This window comes from Entelurus aequoreus, linkage group LG21 (genome assembly GCF_033978785.1).
Source record: "Entelurus aequoreus isolate RoL-2023_Sb linkage group LG21, RoL_Eaeq_v1.1, whole genome shotgun sequence".
In the NCBI taxonomy this organism is placed as follows: domain Eukaryota; kingdom Metazoa; phylum Chordata; class Actinopteri; order Syngnathiformes; family Syngnathidae; genus Entelurus; species Entelurus aequoreus.
Genome location: NC_084751.1, coordinates 9,029,290 through 9,049,856, shown reverse-complemented (window position 1 = coordinate 9,049,856; position 20,567 = coordinate 9,029,290). Strand labels below are relative to the sequence as shown.

Here is a 20,567-nt window from a genome sequence, read left to right as displayed (position 1 = left end):
TGCAATTTGTTTAATGGACAATGGAGACTGCAAAGAAGAAAGTTGTAGGTGGGATCGGTGTATTAGCGGCGGACTACAGCAACACCAACAGGAGGTTGTGTTGTGTTTGAGCTGGATAGCAGACGCGCTACCGTGAGTACAGCTTTGGCTTCCAAACATTTGATCGCTTGCCCGTACGTGCGTGTCGCTATGTGCATGTCACGTACGTAACTTTAGGGAAATATATGTTTCTTGCCGACTCTGATGGCGGCCGGGGTGTCGTCGAAAGCTACAACGTCCGCCGCCGCTCCGTAGTTAGCTTCAATTGTTAAGCTTCGCCAAGCTTGAAATTATTAACCGTGTATTTACATGTTCATGGTTTAATAGTATTGTTGATCTTCTATCATTCCAGTCAGGGTTTTTTTAAATTTTGTTTCTATCTGCATTTGAGCCTGATACTATCACGTTAGCTACATAGCTAAGTTAGTTAGCTTCAATTGTTAAGCTTCGCCAAGCTGGAAATTATTAACCGTGTAGTTACATGTCCATGGTTTAATAGTATTGTTGATCTTCTGTCTATCCTTCCAGTCAGGGTTTTTTAAAATTTTGTTTCTATCTGTATTTGAGCCCGATGCTATCACGTTAGCTCCGTAGCTAAAGTGCGTCAACGATGTATTGTCGTGGAGATAAAAGTCACTGTGAATGTCCATTTGGCGTTCTCGACTCTCATTTTCAAGAGGATATAGTATCCGAGGTGGTTTAAAATACAAATCCGTGATCCACAATAGAAAAAGGAGAGTGTGGAATCCAATGAGACCTTGTACCTAAGTTACGGTCAAAGCGAAAAAAGATACACCCTGCACTGCCTCTAGTCCTTCACTCTAACGTTCCTCATCCACAAATATTTCATCCTCGCTCAAATTAATGGGGTAATCGTCACTTTCTCCGTCCGAATCTCTCTCGCTCCATTGTAAACAACGGGGAATTGTGAGGAATACTAGCTCCTGTGACGTCACGCTACTTCCGGTACAGGCAAGGCTTTTTTTTAATCAGCGACCAAAAGTTGCGAACTTTATCGTCGTTGTTCTATACTAAATCCTTTCAGCCAAAATATGGCAATATCGCGAAATTATCAAGTATGACACATAGAATGGATCTGCTATCCCCGTTTAAATAAATAAAAATGCATTTCAGTAGGCCTTTAACCTATTGTTACTATAACAATCTACAAGGTTAATACAGTTCGCCTCTCTTTCTTCCCCTCCATTTATCTGCTTTCTTTGGTATTTCAAGTTATCATGACATATGTATTGTTGCATTTGAAACAATTGTATTGTTGATAATAGAGGCAAATTATTGGTATTATTCATTATCAATAGTGATATTCCTATTGGTATTTTATTGCTCCATTTGTAGTGTAATAATGTTCATTGTCATTTTTGTGTTATTAATATTTACTTCACTAACTGCTTCTTTGCTATCACTTTTACCATCATATTTGTACAGATCCTATTTGCTGATGTTGCTCTATTGTTGTTGTTATTGTTATTTATGTTAGTTGTTGTCTTTCTGTCTTATCCATGAATTGATTAACGTGGACCCCGACTTAAACAAGTTGAAAAACTTATTGGGGTGTTACCATTTAGTGGTCAATTGTACGGAATATGTACTGTACTGTGTAATCTACTAATAAACGTTTCAATCAATCAATCAATCAATCCCCGCAATTTCCCCCTCTGTCTTCCTTTTATTCTCTTTCTATCCCCTCTTGCGCCAAACATTAATATAAATCCATTTAATAAAGTCAAATATAAATAAGGCAACAACAGAAGTATCCCACTTCTCTTTTCTAAAGGAAACGTGTACAGCAGATATAGATATAGATACTCTACATCAGTGTTTTTCAACCACTGTGCCGCGACACACTAGTGTGCCGTGAGATAGAATAGAATAGAATACAATAGAATGGACTTTATTGTCATTATATTTGCATATAATGAGATTAAGGACTCCAACTTAAGGTGCGGTAGTGGGAACAAATATGGGGTAAAAATAAATAAATAATAAAATAAAAACAGGCATTAAAGAAAAAAAACTAACAATTGAAATAGACTACTATCCAATAAGAATAATAAGCAATCCTGTACAATATACAAAACACTATAGAAATACAAAATACTGTACAATATACAGAACAGATACAATCTGGTGTGCCGTGGGAGATGATCTAATTTCACCTATTTGGGTTAAAAATATTTTTTGCAAAGCAGTAATTATAGTCTGCAAATGATGTGTTGTTTTTGTTGTTGAGTGTCGGTGCTGTCTAGAGCTCGGCAGAGTAACCGTGTAATACTCTTCCATATCAGTAGGTGGCAGCCGGTAGCTAATTGCTTTGTAGATGTGGGAAACAGCGGGAGGCAGTGTGCAGGTAAAAAGGTGTCTAATGCTTAAACCAAAAATAAACAAAAGTCCCTAAGAAAAGGCATTGAAGCTTAGGGAAGGCTATGCAGGCCGAAACTAAAACTGAACTGGCTACAAAGTCAACAAAAACAGAATGCTGGACGACAGCAAAGACTTACTGTGGAGCAAAGACGGCGTCCACAATGTACATCCGAACATGACATGACAATCAACAATGTCCCCACAAAGAAGGATAAAAAAACAACTGAAATATTCTTGATTGCTAAAACAAAGTAAATATCACTCACAGGAAGACATGAAACTGCTACAGGAAAATACCAAAAAAAAAGGGAAAAAGCCACCTAAATAGGAGCGCAAGACAAGAAGTAAAACACTACACACAGGAAAACAGCAAAAAAGTCCAAATAAGTCAGGGTGTGATGTGACAGGTGGTGACAGTACACCTACTTTGAGACAAGAGCTATAGTGATGCATGCTTGGTTATGCTTTAAAGCAGGGGTCAGCAACCTTTTCGAAAGCAAGAGCTACTTCTTGGGTAGTGATTAATGCGAAGGGCTACCAGTTTGATACACACTTAAATAAATTGCCAGAAATAGCCAATTTGCTCAATTTACCTTTAACTCTATGTTATTATTAATAATTAATGATATTTATCTTTGTGGAAACACTGATCATCTTAATGATTCCTCACAATAAATATATATAGAAACAGATAAATATCAATATGCAACACTTTATTTTTATATTTTCTCTAAGTGCACATTTTTCAAATTGAACATTTTCAAATGATCACTTCTAAGACAGTCTTGGGAAATCACAATATCCAATTTTAACTAGCTAGCCACTAACATTTTTTAACAAATCATGAATTACTTTGCACCATGTTTGTACAAATAATAACTCATGTAAAATACAAAAGTCAACTCTCAAATTTTTAAATAAATCATGTCACACTTTGAACTGGACACCAAATCTGTTATCTGTTTCTTTGTCAGTTAGTGAAGACCAAGTCTTTCAAATATTTTCTTGGATTTTCAAATTCTACTTGAGTTTTGTCTCTTTTAGAATTAAAAATGTAGAGCAAAGCGAGACCAGCTTGCTAGTAAATAAATAAAGTTAAAAAAAATAGAGGCAGCTCACTGGTAAGTGCTGCTATTTGAGCTATTTTTAGAACAGGCCAGCGGGCTACTCATCTGGTCCTTACGGGCTACCTGGTGCCCGCGGGCACCGCGTTGGTGACCCCTGCTTTAAAGTCATATCCAACAATTGCGACGACGACTTTTTACTGTCAACTGAGTTTTGTTTTTGAATGATTTCTGCTGGTGGTGGGCCTCCGCATTTTTTCAACGCAAAAAAGGTTGAAAAACACTGCTCTACATCAACTGATTTGCCTGAGTAGCTGGACAGGACAAAAAAAAAAAAGAATGGACCAATGGGGTCATCACTTCAGCTACGTTGAATACTCCCAACAACCATTTTAGGAGCATAATTCAACAAAATCTTACTGGGCTTTTTAAAGTCCGAGTGGTCAAACTGGAGACAACATGGAGGACCACCTGGGGGGCTTTAAATAATGATCTTACTTTATCTTTCATCTGTTTGCGTGCACGTGCTGGTGCTGTGACAAGGGTCACTTGCAGGCTGCTGTCCTTCAGGGACGCAGAACCCCCCCCTCCCCCCCACTGAGTCCCCCTCTGATTGGCTCCATTCAGACTCTTTCATGTCTCAATGGGCCTGTTTGCTACTCTGTTATGGACACAAACACACCTCGCCCCCCACACACTGTGTGTGTGTTCTGGTATTTCTAGCCTTCTTGAGACATGAAGAAGGAAAAGTATCTTCCATATGAGGAGGTGTGAACAAGTGATGACATAAAATCAATAACATTGCATCTAATAGACTATGTCTCATTGGTGGTGACATCTATCAACATGAGGGTGCTCACAAAAAAGGAGAAAGTTTTCTAATTGAATGTGTGTCGCTTTTAAAAGTGCTCCCCCTCTGGTCAACATATGTAATAACAAGTGTGTGTAAGAAATTGAAATGCACCCCCTTTGGGCAAAAATAATTTTAAAAAAATAAATAAATATGTAAATACAAACATACTGTAATAAATAATGAAGATTTAAAACCAATTTAAAAAAATAATTAACTAAAAGCGGTCTTTTTCTCACAATGTGTAGACTTTTTTCTTTTTTCTTATCTATTTCTGTAATATTGCAATATTTTCTCTTAAAATTATTACTTTTTAAATGTTAAATTATTACTTTTTCATGCAAAATTACGACATTTGTCATATAAAATCCTGACCTTTATCACAATATTGCCTTTTTTTTTTTTTGTTCTTGTAAAATAGTGACATTTTTTGAGTGAAATGACGACTTTTGTAATCATTTTGCCAAGTCCGATTGTTATTCTAATATTGACAACATTTGAAAGTTTTCTTACAAAATTGTGACTTTTGTCGAGTAAAATGACGACTCCTTTCCCATAAAATTGACAAAATGTTAAGCTTTTCTTGTAAAATTGCGACTGTTATCGAGTAAAATTCCAACGTCCATCATAATATTGAACAAATGTTCGGTTTTTCTTGTAAAATTTTGACTTGCGTCGAGTAAAATGACAAGTTTTACTACAGTACCGCCAAAATTCTACGTTTTTCTTTTGAAATTGTGACCTTTTTCTTGTGAAATTCCAACTCATTTTTCACAACAAGCTTTTTTTTACATGTGCATAGTATGTATATATTATTAATAGGGATGTCCGATAATGGCTTTTTGCCGATATCCGATATGCCGATATTGTCCAACTCTTTAATTACCGATACCGATATCAACCGATCAATACAGTCGTGGAATTAACACATTATTATGCCTAATTTGGACAACCAGGTATGGTGAAGATAAGGTACTTTTTTAAAAAATGAATAAAATAAAATAAAATAAATAAATTAAAAACATTTTCTTGAATAAAGAAGAAAGTAAAACAATATAAAAACAGTTACATAGAAACTAGTAATTAATGAAAATTTGTAAAATTAACTGTTAAAGGTTAGTATTATTAGTGGAGCAGCAGCACGCACAATCATGTGTGCTTACGGACTGTATCCCTTGCAGACTGTATTGATATATATTGATATATAATGTAGGAACCAGAATATTAATAACAGAAAGAAACAACCCTTTTGTGTGAATGAGTGTAAATGGGGGAGGGAGGTTTTTTGGGTTGGTGCACTAATTGTAAGTGTATCTTGTGTTTTTTATGTGGATTTAATAAAAAACAAAAACAAAAAAAACGATACTGATAATAAAAAAAACGATACCGATAATTTCCGCTATTACATTTTAACGCATTTATCGGCCGATAATATCGGCAGACCGATATTATCGGACATCTCTAATTATTAATGCAGTAAATACACATCTTTATATATCAAGAAAGGGTGGACATTTTTCAGAGGTCTCAAGAAGGTAACAAATACAAGAATGTGTGTGTGTGTGTGTGTGTGTGTGTGTGTGTTTAATGACCATCTCTTTTTAACGTCTGCCGGTCTTGTTAAGCTGACACTTGAGTGCCATCACAGCTTCTACCTGAAAGGAAGTTCATGTTCTGCCATCATATTTGCTCCTTTACACGCGTCACGTGATCATTTGTGCGGAATACCAGCAGACCCTAATGATCAGGAGAAGACATCAGCAGACGTGTGTGTGTGTTGCTGAGTGGATTGGGCCGTGCACATCAAGGTGATCATCATTGATCTGCATTGGCGCTGGTCTGCAGCGGGGGCCCGCCCCGTCTGTTAGGAGCGCTTCCCCTCGCCTATTGATCCCTATCAGGCCTTCAAAGGCTGGCAGGCTTTGATGGGACCAGCGGGACTCGTCGTGGAGGACGAGTCGGCACCCCCTGCGCGCCCCCACGTCCTCCCCACACTCCCTCCGCCAACAAACCAAGAGACGCATCTCAGGCCTCCACACTCAACTGTGACTTTATCTCACCTTGCAGACGTGATTATGATGTCGTCAAAGTACAATTGTGTTACACAAACAACAAAATTGCGTCCTTACGATGGTTTCTTTTAACTACTTAAATGAATCTGAAACCCGCACTTGGATTTTGGTAAACCTCCTAAAGCAGGGGGGGTCAAAGTCATTCTGTGCACACGCGGGCCTGAACTATTAAAATCATGGCATTAAAACTACACAAAGACAAATTCACATTGTTTTCTTTGTCTTACTTTGGCCAAAAATAGAACAAACACATTCTGAAAATATTACAATAAAAATGTAGAAATAACTACCAGCAGCGGTAAAGTTTAGATCCATGAAGGAAAGAAGAAAGTGAATAAATGTGACCCGTGCTGGCAAAATGAGTCGGAATGCGCACAGCCTAATTTTGAGCTACAGGCAAATAAGTGAAAAAAATGTATCTTGGTTGAAATTTAGATTTTCACAAAAATGAGTCCATAAAGCCACAATCTAGCGATCCCAATCATCGAAATAGCAAGAAAACATCTTAAAGGCCTACTGAAAGCCACTACTAGCGACCACGCAGTCTGATAGTTTATATATCAATGATGAAATCTTAACATTATAACACATGCCAATACGGCCGGGTTAACTTATAAAGTGACATTTTAAATTTGCCGCTAAACTTCCGGTTCGAAACGCCTCTGAGGATGACGTATGCGCGTGACGTAGACCGGGGAACACGGGTATGCCTTCCACATTGAAGCCAACACGAAAAAGCTCTGTTTTCATTTCATAATTCCACAGTATTCTGGACATCTGTGTTCGTGAATCTGTTTCAATCATGTTCATTGCATTATGGAGAAGGAAGCCGAGCAAGCAAAGAAGAAAGTTGTCGGTGCGAAATGGACGTATTTTTCGAACGTAGTCAGCCACAACAGTACACAGCCGGCGCTTCTTTGTTTACATTCCCGAAAGATGCAGTCAAGATGGAAGAACTCGGATAACAGAGACTCTAACCAGGAGGACTTTTGACTTCGATACACAAGACGCCTGTAGAGAACTGGGACAACACAGACTCTTACCAGGATTACTTTGATTTGGATGACAAAGACGCAGACGTGCTACTGTGAGTATGCAGCTTTGGCTTTTTTTTGCGTATGTACGTAACTTTTTTAAAATATATAAGCTTTATGAACCTTGGGTTAGGTGAACGGTCTTTTGGGCTGAGTGATTGTGTGTGTTGATCATGTGTTTGAATTGTATTGGCGTGTTCTATGGAGCTAGGAGCTAGCAGAGGAGCTAGGAGCTAGCATAACACGTACCGTACCGTACGTGCGCGTCACGTACGTAACTTTTTAAAAATATATAAGCTTTATGAACCTTGGGTTAGGTGAACGGTCTTTTGGGCTGAGTGATTGTGTGTGTTGATCAGGTGTTTGAATTGTATTGGCGTGTTCTATGGAGCTAGGAGCTAGCAGAGGAGCTAGGAGCTAGCATAACACGTACCGTACCGTACGTGCGCGTCACGTATGTAACTTTTTAAAAATATATAAGCTTTATGAACCTTGGGTTAGGTGAACGGTCTTTTGGGCTGAGTGATTGTGTGTGTTGATCAGGTGTTTGAATTGTATTGGCGTGTTCTATGGAGCTAGGAGCTAGCAGAGGAGCTAGGAGCTAGCATAACAAACACGCAGGTGTTTTTATGCAGGATTAATTTGTGGCATATTAAATATAAGCCTGGTTGTGTTGTGGCTAATAGAGTATATATATGTCTTGTGTTTATTTACTGTTGTAGTCATTCCCAGCTGAATATCAGGTCACCCCCGGCTCTCACAGCATCTTCCCTATCTGAATAGCTTCAACTCCCCACTAGTCCTTCACTTGCACTTTACTCACCCACAAATCTTTCATCCTCGCTCAAATTAATGGGGAAATTGTCGCTTTTTCGGTCCGAATCTCTCTCACTTCATGCGGCCATCATTGTAAACAATAGGGAACTTTGCGTATATGTTCAACTGACTACGTCACGCTACTTCCGGTAGGGGCAAGCCTTTTTTTTTATCAGATACCAAAAGTTGCAATCTTTATCGTCGTTGTTCTATACTAAATCCTTTCAGCAAAAATATGGCAATATCGCGAAATGATCAAGTATGACACATAGAATAGATCTGCTATCCCCGTTTAAATAAAAAAAATTCATTTCAGTAGGCCTTTAAATCACCTTTATTTGAAGGTTTTGTACGAGGTATGTCTTCAGAAATTAGTCCTTTGTGTTAAAATTCCTTGAGAAAATCCAGTGTTTTCAACGCTCACTCGCGGCAATAAGGGGGAATCCCCCTAGCCATATTTGCTATCATTGTGACGCCAAGTTTACCTACTTTCTAAAAATGAGCATGGAATTCCCGATGACGCCATTCTGAACCAATAGAATTCGAGTTTTTAAACCTGTCCCGACGTAAACAAATCCGGCTTGTTGCTAAGGGTCGCTGTGAGGCGTACCCTCATTGGTTGAATCACCCCGCGCGGTGCATTGTGGTATCATGGCAGCGCCCTGATGAAAAACAACACAGTAATTTGAGCGGAATATCTGGTGAAAAAAGGTGATTTTCGAACATTTAATTATTATTTTTGTGGATAAGTTAGACTGTTTTACATTCCGTAATGGATTTAGAAGGTGGAGAGGGTACACAGGCGGTTGCAAGTGCGCTAAATTCACTGCAGTCGGCGAATCTTCTTAGTGCTGCTGGTCAGGAATATTACGGACAGCTGACCAGCTGACAAACTGACCAGTGAACAAAAAAACTGTGACATAACAGTGTTGATATTTTTGTACATAACCGTTTTCAATAGAGTTGAATATATATTTTTCCTTTAGACATGGGATTTGACTTTAATTGTACCAATTTTGGTGTTGTCCAGGGTCCTGTTGGATGACTCTGTTGCGAGTTGTTGTGATTACATGTACCATGTTTATGTGTGCCATGCTATGTGAGGTTTTTTCCTCGGACTCAGTCTGGACCACTCCTGAGGGTCCAGCCTCAGACTGATATTTTTTTTACTCTTCCCCCTTTCCCAATGTTACCTTTTTCCCACCTTTTTAAGGAGCGCCCTAAGTGGCTGATCCGTTGGCGGTCCCGTCTTGTCTCCCTGTAACGTATGTCTGCTCTTAGCGGGATTGTGCCGAAAATGTAATTTCAGTTCTTATGTGTCTTGTACATTTAAGAATGGACAAATAAAGCTGCTCTATGCTCTCTGCTTGCTACAAGGACTTTTAAGGTATGGTTGCTATGGAGTTTTGTTTTGGAACATTCTGTTCTGGAACAGTAAACTTTAAGCTGGTTTTTCTCAAAACGGACCCTCAAACTTGGTCGACTTCAATCAGATGTAACTCAGTCATTTTCTGTCCGATTCCAACAAACCATATATCATTTTGAAGGTCTTTAGATGGAGAATGTGGAAATAACAATAACTCAGTAATTAAAATGTCCTAATTGTGACTCATTTTGCCAGCACAGGTCACAAATGTTTATAAATGCATACATTTACATATGCATAAAAATGTGTTTTCTTTTGTATTATTTTTTTAAATGAATTAAGTAACGTTTGTGACAACTTTTTTCTGAGCAGTTTTTGTTTTCAAATCACTTACAAAAAAATGAGACCCCAAAAATGTACTGTCGGACCCCATTTTTATGACTTGATGGGGTCTCTGGGACCCCATTTTGAAAATTCCTAGGGCCAACACTGATGGAGTATTGGTGCGTGCAAAACAGCAGCAGGTGACTGCGGCCTGCGGGCCGCTTCTAATACTAATCAAATATCATCCCGGGGGCCATAGATCATTCGTATCCGGCCTGCGGGCCTTGACTTTGACACATAGGTCCTAAAAGGTAAAAGGAAGTCATTAGGAATGTGGTGGGTTTTATCAACATTGACGGTCATTGAACGTGCCTCAGTTACTTGAAAGGGAACCTGTTATGCCAAACCAACTTTTCCAACCTACTGTTGTGTATTCGGGATCTGCATAATCCCAAAACTATGAAATCAAACCGTGGAGGCATTGAGGAGATAGTCATAAAAAAAATATTCCTCCAAACAAGTTGTTTGAAATTTGCCTCAAGTGTGATGTTTTTCCACAGCTGTGACATTGGCGGATATTCCATAAATGTACCCAAAATGCTTTGCATTGTAGTCAATAAACATGTTTTTCTCTATCTATAAGTTTCAAACAACATGGGCAATAACTACATCCAGAGAACATTTAAAGGGGAACTGCACTTTTTTTTAAATGTTGCATATCATTTAAAATTCTTAATAGAGACAAGAATATATATATTTATATACAGTACAGGCCAAAAGTTTGGACACACCTTCAATGTGTTTTCTTTATTTTCATGACTATTTACATTGTAGATTGTCACATCAAAACTATGAATGAACACGTGTGGAGTTATGTACTTAACAAAAAAAGGTGAAATAACTGAAAACATGTTTTATATTCTAGTTTCTTCAAAATAGCCGATTACTGCTTCGCACACTCCTGGCATTCTCCCAATGAGCTTCAAGAGGTAGTCACCTGAAAGGGTTTTCACTTCACAGGTGTCATAGTTTCCATGCCTTCAGTGACAATCTACAATGTAAATAGTCATGAAAATAAAGAAAACACATTGAAGGTGTGTCCAAACTTTTGGCCTGTACTGTATAGAAATATATATTTTTGTCTCTATTAAGAATTGTAAATGATATGCAACATTTCAAAAAAGTGCAGTTCCCCTTTAAATGTTCTCTGGAGGTAGTTATTGTCCATGTTGTGTGAAACTTGTACACAATAAGTTATTTTTATGTTATGTTTGTTGTCTCTCATGAAGTTTGTCATGACTAGTAATGTTGTTTTCAAAGGAAAAGGCGAACTTTGTGATGTGTCTATGAAATTAATATGTCGCAGAATGCCTAAAATAAGCAAAAAACGTAAATATTACATATTATTATGAATGTTACTACATGACATATATACTTACATCATGTATATATTACATGTTATTATGAATGTTACTACATGACATATATACTTACATCATGTATATATTACATGTTATTATGAATGTTACTACATGACATATATATTTACATCATGTGTATATTACATGTTATTATGAATGTTACTACATGACATATATACTTACATCATGTATATATTACATGTTATTATGAATGTTACTACATGACATATATACTTACATCATGTATATATGACATGTTATTATGAATGTTACTACATGACAAATATACTTACATCATGTATATATTACATGAATGTTACTACATGACATATATACTTACATCATGTATATATTACATGTTATTATGAATGTTACTACATGACAAATATACTTACATCATGTATATATTACATGTTATTATGAATGTTACTACATGACATATATACTTACATCATGTATATATTACATGTTATTATGAATGTTACTACATGACAAATATACTTACATCATGTATATATTACATGTTATTATGAATGTTACTACATGACATATATACTTACATCATGTATATATTACATATTATTATGAATGTTACTACATGACATATATACTTACATCATGTATATATTACATGTTATTATGAATGTTACTACATGACAAATATACTTACATCATGTATATATTACATGTTATTATGAATGTTACTACATGACATATATACTTACATCATGTATATATTACATGTTATTATGAATGTTACTACATGACAAATATACTTACATCATGTATATATTACATGTTATTATGAATGTTACTACATGACATATATACTTACATCATGTATATATTACATATTATTATGAATGTTACTACATGACAAATATACTTACATCATGTATATATTACATGTTATTATGAATGTTACTACATGACATATATACTTACATCATGTATATATTACATGTTATTATGAATGTTACTACATGACATATATATACTTACATCATGTATATATTACATGTTATTATGAATGTTACTACATGACATATATATACTTACATCATGTATATATTACATGTTATTATGAATGTTACTACATGACATATATACTTACAGCGTGTATATAAAATCTTGGTTATTGGATGTTTTTAGAGCGCATTATAAGCAGAAGTCAATGTTAGCTCCTTTTTATTTAGGAGTTAAAATGTCCAAAACAAGTGCAGTTCCGCTTTAAGAGTCAAGTTCATAAATTTTATTTTTGCCTCACAAGATTAATAAATCATATCAATCTAATTTAAAAGTGCCACAAAGTAGTGCTGCAGGAAGCAGTAAATCTGCTAGCATGATTAATGCTAACACCCCGGTGCTAACAGCAAACTGGTTATCATGCTAATGAATGTTAGCGTTCAGCTTAAAGCCTAATACAGTATGTGATTGTTGTCTAAGCTCGTCAAGTGAAACTCACATGGTTCCCACATTTAAAAAAAAAAAAAAAAATTAACACGCCCTCTGTCAGCCACCAGACTCGGAGTCTCCGCCGCCGGGGACGGCGTCCTCTCAAGTCTGCGTCTGCCTCACTAACGGCACCTTCACACTTTGGGGGCGTCAAAGCCGGAGACGCGTCGGCAGGCGAGAGAAGAACGCGGGACAATTTCATCCTGTCTGGAGACAAGCGGCGTCACCCGGATGATGCTAGAAGTGGGTCGGACATTTTTTTCGACAGCTACAGGAGGATTTTTGTTGACTTTTAGGGACAAAATGTCTTATCCTGGAGGACGAGGAGGAGACGTGTGAGCTGTGACGCCGCTTTGATGTCCAGCTGGTATTTAGAGGTTAATGAGGCCGTTAGGAGGTGAAGGAAACGCCTGCGACTTCACACACACACACACACACACACACACACACACACACACACACACACACACACACACACACACACACACACACACACACACACACACACACACACACACACACACACACACACACACGCACACACACGCACACACACGCCACTCTGACCCTGAAACTGAACCTTGTTTGGTTCCAAAGCAAACGTCCTAAAGTGCGAATAATTTCCTCAGCAGCTTTAAAGGCCTACTGGAAGCCACTACTAGCGACCACGCAGTCTGATAGTTTATATATCAATGATGAAATCTTAACATTGCAACACATGCCAATACGGCCGGGTTAACTTATAAAGTGACTTTTAAAACTTCCCGGAAAATATCCGGCTGAAACGTTGCGGTATGATGACGTATGCGCGTGACGAAGTCCGAGTAACGGAAGTTATGGTACCCCGTAGAATCCTATACAAAAAGCTCTGTTTTCATTTCATAATTCCACAGTATTCTGGACATCTTTTGCAATTTGTTTAATGAACAATGAAGGCTGCAAAGAAGACAGTTGTAGGTGGGATCGGTGTATTAGCAGCGGACTACAGCAACACAACCAGGAGGACCTCGTTGGAGCGCTAGCCGCGCTAGCCGCGCTAGCCGCGCTAGCCGCCGACCTCACCTTGACTTCCTACGTCTCCGGGCCGCCAAACGCATCGGGTGAAGTCCTTCTGCCGATCGCTGGAACGCAGGTGAGCACGGGTGTTGATGAGTAGATGAGGGCTGGCTGGCGTAGGTGGAGAGCTAATGTTTTTAGCATAGCTCTGTGAGGTCCCGTTGCTAAGTTGCTAAGTTAGCTTCAATGGCGTCGTTAGCACAGCATTGTTAACCTTCGCCAGCCTGGAAAGCATTAACCGTGTATTTACATGTCCACGGTTTAATAGTATTGTTGATTTTCTATCTATCCTTCCAGTCAGGGCTTTATTTTTTTGTTTCTATATGCAGTTAAAGCACGATGCTATCACGTTAGCTCGTAGCTTAAGCATTTCGCCGATGTATTGTCGTGGAGATAAAAGGCACTGAATGTCCATTTTGCGTTCTCGACTCTCATTTTCAAGAGGATATAGTATCCCAGGTGGTTTAAAATACAAATCCGTGATCCACAATAGAAAAAGGAGAGAGTGTGGAATCCAATGAGCCAGCTTGTACCTAAGTTACGGTCAGAGCGAAAAAAGATACGTCCATCACTGTCTCTCAAGTCCTTCACTGTAACGTTCCTCATCTACGAATCTTTCATCCTCGCTCAAATTAATGGGGTAATCATCACTTTCTCTGTCCGAATCTCTCTCGCTCCATTGTAAACAATGGGGAATTGTGAGGAATACTAGCTCCTGTGACGTCACGCTACTTCCGCTACAGGCAAGGCTTTTTTTTATCAGCGAGCAAAAGTTGCGAACTTTATCGTCGATTTTCTCTACTAAATCCTTTCAGCAAAAATATGGCAATATCGCGAAATGATCAAGTATGACACATAGAATGGATCTGCTATTCCCGTTTAAATAAAAAAAAATCATTTCAGTAGGCCTTTAAATACGTCTACGGCAGCGGTGTCCATACGTGTTTGAAAAAAAATGAAGGTTTTACACTAGCACTCCATTACTGTGGTTTAGTCATGTGACCAGACCGAAAGGACACAAACCTCAGAAGAAGGTCCTGATCGTCTTCATCAGGCGTTCCTGTCCGAAGGTGCGATGTAGTCCAGGGAGAGATGAGCAAATATTTCCTCCTCTGTCGCAGCTTTCAGGTACCGACCCTGCAACGCCGACAGAGTCACATCCCCGCCAGAGTCACATCCCCGCCAGACAGGGAGCAGAGTGTGTCATGTGACACCTGGCACCTGGTTGTTGTCGTACAAGGCGTGGCTGCTCAGCGTCATGTTCTTCTCTCGGGTCGCCCAGCGTCGCAGCTCCCTCTCAAACAGCTGAGGGACAAAAACAAAACAAAAAACGGGTGGCGTGAGAGACCAGCGGTCAGCAGCAGGTGACCCTCGCCTCACCTTTGAGCCGGTCCAGCCGAGCAGGGCGAAGGCAAACTGGCTGAAGGGCGAGACCACCAGGTCCACTCGCACGGCTCTCCTCCGTGCTCGGCCTTCGGCGCCACCTGTGGCGAGTCCAAAGATGGTCAAGCATCTCTCAAAGTGGTCCATGATGGAGGCGGGCCGAGCAGGTCCATCTTTGGACTCCATGTAGGAGTTTCTGCTGGTCTTGTGGTACAACAGGAAGTCCTGATCCGGCACAAAGCTAGTGAGGACATGAAGTTCCATCAGTTCACTTCCTGTTTACCTGCGCCTCCAGGCGTGACACCACTTTGGGAATGACACCTTCTTCCCGTCCTTCCTGCGGGTGCGTGATGAGGAAGTCCACGTCATGGCCGCTGAGCTTCCCCCTGGAAGAAGCAGCCGCCACTGAGAACGAGACATCGGCAGCGTGATGACATCACTGGACGTTTACCTCCTGAACCCTCCCACCAGAGTGACCCGTGACCCCGGCAGCTCCGCAAGGACCGCCTCCTCCACGATGTTCGCAATGGCGTCGGCCTCCGGCTTTGTGACGGGCAGGACCAGGTCGTCGTAGTGGGCCAGACCTGGCAGTTCAGTCAGAAACGGGTCAGGAACTGAGGTCCGCACTGAGGCTACGTTCACACTGCAGGGTTTAGATGTCCAATCCGGATTGTTTTGGTCAAATACGATCTTTTTATGCGGCCGCTCACTTTCTGATGTAAACGCCAGCTGACCTGACATGAAGTCGTAATGTTGCACGCACTGCAGTGTTTACTGAAGTAAACATGGCTTTAACTCTCGTCGCTCTCAGTATTTGTGGCAATGTCAAAGATGTTGTGCAATCAAAGTCAACATTTCCTGAACTGAATTATTGCGCGTAGAAGTTTAAAGGCCTACTGAAAGCCACTACTAGCGACCACGCAGTCTGATAGTTTATATATCAATGATGAAATCTTAACATTGCAACACATGCCAATACGGCCGGGTTAACTTATAAAGTGACATTTTAAAATTCCCGCCACACTTCCGGTTGAAAATCTCCTTTGGATATGATTTATGCGCGTGACGTCACAAAATGCACGGAAGTGTTTGGGCCCTATTGGACACAATACACAAAGCTCTGTTTTCTTCCACAAAATTCCACAGTATTGTGGACATCTGTGTTGGTGAATCTTTTGCAATTTGTTTAATGAACATGGAGGCTGCAAAGAAGAACGTTGTAGGTGGGATCGATCGGTGTCTTAGCGGCTAAGTACAAAACTTACAGCAACACAACAAGGACTACTTACCCTGATAGAAGACGCCTAGCCGATGCTTGCCGCCAAACCCACGGATGAAGTCCTTCGTCGCGCCGTTGATCGCTGGAACGCAGGTGAGCACGGCTGTTGATGGGAAGATGAGGGCTGGCTGGCGTAGGTGGAGCGCTAATGTTTTTATCATAGTTCTGTGAGTTCCGGCTGCTAAGTTGCTAAATTAGCCTTAGCGTCGTTAGCAACAGCATTGTTAAGCCTTACCAGGCTGAGAATTTTTAACCGTGTAGTTACAAGTACATGGTTTAATAGTATTTTTGCTCTTCTGTCTATCCTTCCAGTCAGGGGTTTATTTCTTTTGTTTCTATCTTCATTTGAGAACGATGCTATCACGTTAGCTCAGTAGCTAAGTGTGTCACCGATGTATTGTCTTGGAGATAAAAGTCACTTTAAATGTCCATTTCGCGTGCTCGACTCTCATTTTCAAGAGGATATAGTATCCGAGGTGGTTTAAAATACAAATCCGTGATCCACAATAGAAAAAGGAGAGAGTGTGGAATCCAATGAGCCAGCTTGTACCTAAGTTACGGTCAGAGCGAAAAAAGATACGTCCATCGCTGCCTCTCAAGTCCTTCACTGTAACGTTCCTCATCTACGAATCTTTCATCCTCGCTCAAATTAATGGGGTAATCGTCGCTTTCTCGGTCCGAATCTCTCTCGCTCCATTGTAAACAACGGGGAATTGTGAGGAATACTAGCTCCTGTGACGTCACGCTACTTCCGCTACAGGCAAGGCTTTTTTTATCAGCGAGCAAAAGTTGCGAACTTTATCGTCGATTTTCTCTACTAAATCCTTTCAGCAAAAATATGGCAATATCGCGAAATGATCAAGTATGACACATAGAATGGATCTGCTATCCCCGTTTAAATTTTAAAAAATCATTTCAGTAGGCCTTTAAAAGGAGCCATATGTAATAATTTCCTTAAATGGCCCTGATATGTCAAAAGGCATTAATAAATCATGTTATTTTCCAATACCTCTATAACTGATAGCAGTAGTTCTGCCGGCATATGCTCATTTCAAAATGTGATTTACAGCCCTGAAATCTTATTATTATTAAATCTGTTATTGTTTTCATTTCGATGTCCCCCCTCCAACGTTTGACCAATTAGAAAGTTTGTGAGTGGGTTACATCCTGGTTGCCAGTTACACACCACAAATCTTTGTCTGGCTACTGCCACTGGTAAAGTTACTAAACATGTCAGACCTTAGTACATCTAAAAGTTACCATTGTCAACTTATTCATGACAAAGTATTTTGTATTTTAACATGAGGTTTCCAGTTCATTTGATCATTTATTATGACACCCAAAATGTGTTTTCTTTTACCCTTTCAATATCTACTCCGTCCATCTGTATTTGTGTTTTATTTTCCCTTCCACTGTCACCAAATAGCATTATTTTAAGTTTTACTGAGATTCAAAGATAGTCTGTTTTTGTCAAAGCATCTTTTTAATGTGTTCATTTCTGCTCTTATTATTTGTATTAGCTTGTGTGTGTTCTCTCCTGAACAAAACACAGTTGTATCATCTACAAATAATACTAACTTGAAGTCCTTTGTAACTTTACAAATGCAGCTTACATAAAGATTGAACAATTTTGGTCCAAGTATTGATCCCTGAGGTACGCCACAAAAAATGTTCAGCTCTGTGGAAGTGTGTTTGCCTATCTTCACGTATTGCTTCCTGTTGGTTAAGTAGCTTCTAACCCAGTTCAAAACCAACCCTTTGATGGCATACCTTTCTAATTTGTTTATTAAAGGCCTACTGAAATGATTTTTTTTTATTTAAACGGGGATAGCAGATCCATTCTATGTGTCATACTTGATCATTTCGCGATATTGCCATATTTTTGCTGAAAGGATTTAGAACGACGATAGATTTAGAACGACGACGATAAAGTTCGCAACTTTTGGTCTCTGATAAAAAAAAGCCTTGCCCCTACCGGAAGTAGCGTGACGACACCGGAGGAAGGGCTGCTCACATCTGCACATTGTTTACACCAGCAGCGAGAGAGATTCGGACCGAGAAAGCGACGATTACCCCATTAATTTGAGCGAGGATGAAAGATTTGTGGATGAGGAACGTAAAAGTGAAGGACTAGCGTGCAGTGCAGAACATATCTTTTTTCGCTCTGACCGTAACTTAGGTACAAGCTGACTCATTGGATTCCACACTTTCTCCTTTTTCTATTGTGGATCACGGATTTGTATTTTAAACCACCTGGGATACTATATCCTCTTGAAAATGAGAGTCGAGAACGCGAAATGGACATTCAGTGCCTTTTATCTCCACGACAATACATCGGCGAAATGCTTTAGCTACGAGCTAACGTGATAGCATCGTGCTTTAACTGCATATAGAAACAAAAAAAATAAACCCCTGACTGGAAGGATAGATAGAAAATCAACAATACTATTAAACCATGTACATGTAACTACACGGTTAATGCTTTCCAGGCTGGCGAAGGTTAACAATGCTGTGCTAACGACGCCATTGAAGCTAACTTAGTAACCGGACTGCACAGAGCTATGCTAAAAACATTAGCTCTCCACCTACGCCAGCCAGCCCTCATCTGCTCATCAACACCCGTGCTCACCTGCGTTCCAGCGATCGGCAGAAGGACGAAGGACTTCGCCCGATGCGTTTGGCGGCCCGGAGACGTAGGAAGTCAAGGTGAGGTCGGCGGCTAGCGCGTCTGCTCTCCAACAAAGTCCTCCTGGTTGTGTTGCTGTAGTCCGCTGCTAATACACCGATCCCACCTACAACTGTCTTCTTTGCAGCCTTCATTGTTCATTAAACAAATTGCAAAAGATGTCCAGAATACTGTGGAATTATGAAATGAAAACAGAGCTTTTTGTATAGGATTCTACGGGGTACTATAACTTCCGTTACTCTGACTTCGTCACGCGCATACGTCATCATACCGCGACGTTTCAGCCGGATATTTCCCGGGAAATTTTAAATGTCACTTTATAAGTTAACCTGGCCGTATTGGCATGTGTTGCAATGTTAAGATTTCATCATTGATATATAAACTATCAGACTGTGTGGTCGCTAGTAGTGGCTTTCAGTAGGCCTTTAAGTAGCTTCTAACCCAAAACCAAAACCCAAAACCAACCCTTTGATGGCATACCTTTCTAATTTGTTTATTAAGGTGCCGTGATTAATTGTGTCAAATGCGTTTGTTAAATCCATAAACACTGCAGCAGCACATCTTTTGCTATCTATTGCATTGGTGATGTCTTCCGTTATCTGATTAATGCCATTGATGTTGAGATGTTGGATGTTTCGATGACATTCTGCTCAGATGAATGCCACCTGAGCACACATTGAGGACGCATCCATTTTATTTCCACATACGAAAGAAGCCTGGGTCAAATATGAAAAATATGGGCAATGAAAAATCGGAATTGACCTGCAGTGTGAGCGGGACCTGAGACTCACCTGCTCGCTGCGCTCGGTTGAGAGCGCGTCCTGACTGCCGTAACTGGTGAAGGTTCTGGATGCCATCTCGGAACCACTGATCTGCCGTCTTTACTCCGACTCCAAAAATTCCTCTCAGAACCTGGAACACGTTGCGGTCAAGACAAGAGTTGAACATCACTGACGTCAGTCCACCAATACATTCTAGAAGCTTAGACCCATGTAGACCTTCATGGCCTGGTAACGCTCAGACTGTTTAGTGGACTCCACCTCGCAGGACGCTCCGGTCTCCAAAATGTCCTGCAAGGATAGAAGTCACTATAGTCGGTGTAAGGGAAAAAAAAAAAAAGATAATGGGTTATACTTGTATAGCGCTTTCAGTGTTTCCCATAAACTGCCAAGATACCTGTGGCGGCGGGGGCGTGCCTATGGGGGTGGTCACCATGACATCATCGAGTAATTTGCATAATTTACTACAATATGATTTTCTCTAAAAAGGCTGAAAAAATGTATACTTACTAATTAATAATAACAGTTTTGTTTTAAATGTCCATCCATCCATCCATTTTA

At 39.8% G+C, this 20,567-nt stretch overlaps 2 protein-coding genes across 3 annotated transcripts in view; both read right to left on the bottom strand.

Annotated features, from left to right (window-relative positions):
- ved (ventrally expressed dharma/bozozok antagonist) overlaps positions 1–6,359 on the bottom strand; it is a 19,030-nt gene extending 12,671 nt beyond the window's left edge. Inside the window, exon 1 of the mRNA XM_062032046.1 lies at positions 6,138–6,359. Coding sequence (XP_061888030.1) covers positions 6,138–6,359 — 222 coding nt within the window. The remainder of the gene's footprint in view (positions 1–6,137) is intronic.
- Positions 1–20,567, bottom strand: part of polm (polymerase (DNA directed), mu) — a 38,240-nt gene that overhangs the window by 9,085 nt on the left and 8,588 nt on the right. For both annotated transcript variants that reach the window (XM_062030768.1, XM_062030767.1), the window contains exons 5-11: positions 20,226–20,297; positions 20,019–20,139; positions 15,714–15,846; positions 15,546–15,648; positions 15,260–15,487; positions 15,101–15,184; positions 14,903–15,016 (exon numbers count right to left, since the gene is read on the bottom strand). In XM_062030768.1, the coding sequence (XP_061886752.1) occupies positions 14,930–15,016; positions 15,101–15,184; positions 15,260–15,487; positions 15,546–15,648; positions 15,714–15,846; positions 20,019–20,139; positions 20,226–20,297 (828 nt within the window). In that variant the 3' untranslated portion in view covers positions 14,903–14,929. The remainder of the gene's footprint in view (positions 1–14,902; positions 15,017–15,100; positions 15,185–15,259; positions 15,488–15,545; positions 15,649–15,713; positions 15,847–20,018; positions 20,140–20,225; positions 20,298–20,567) is intronic.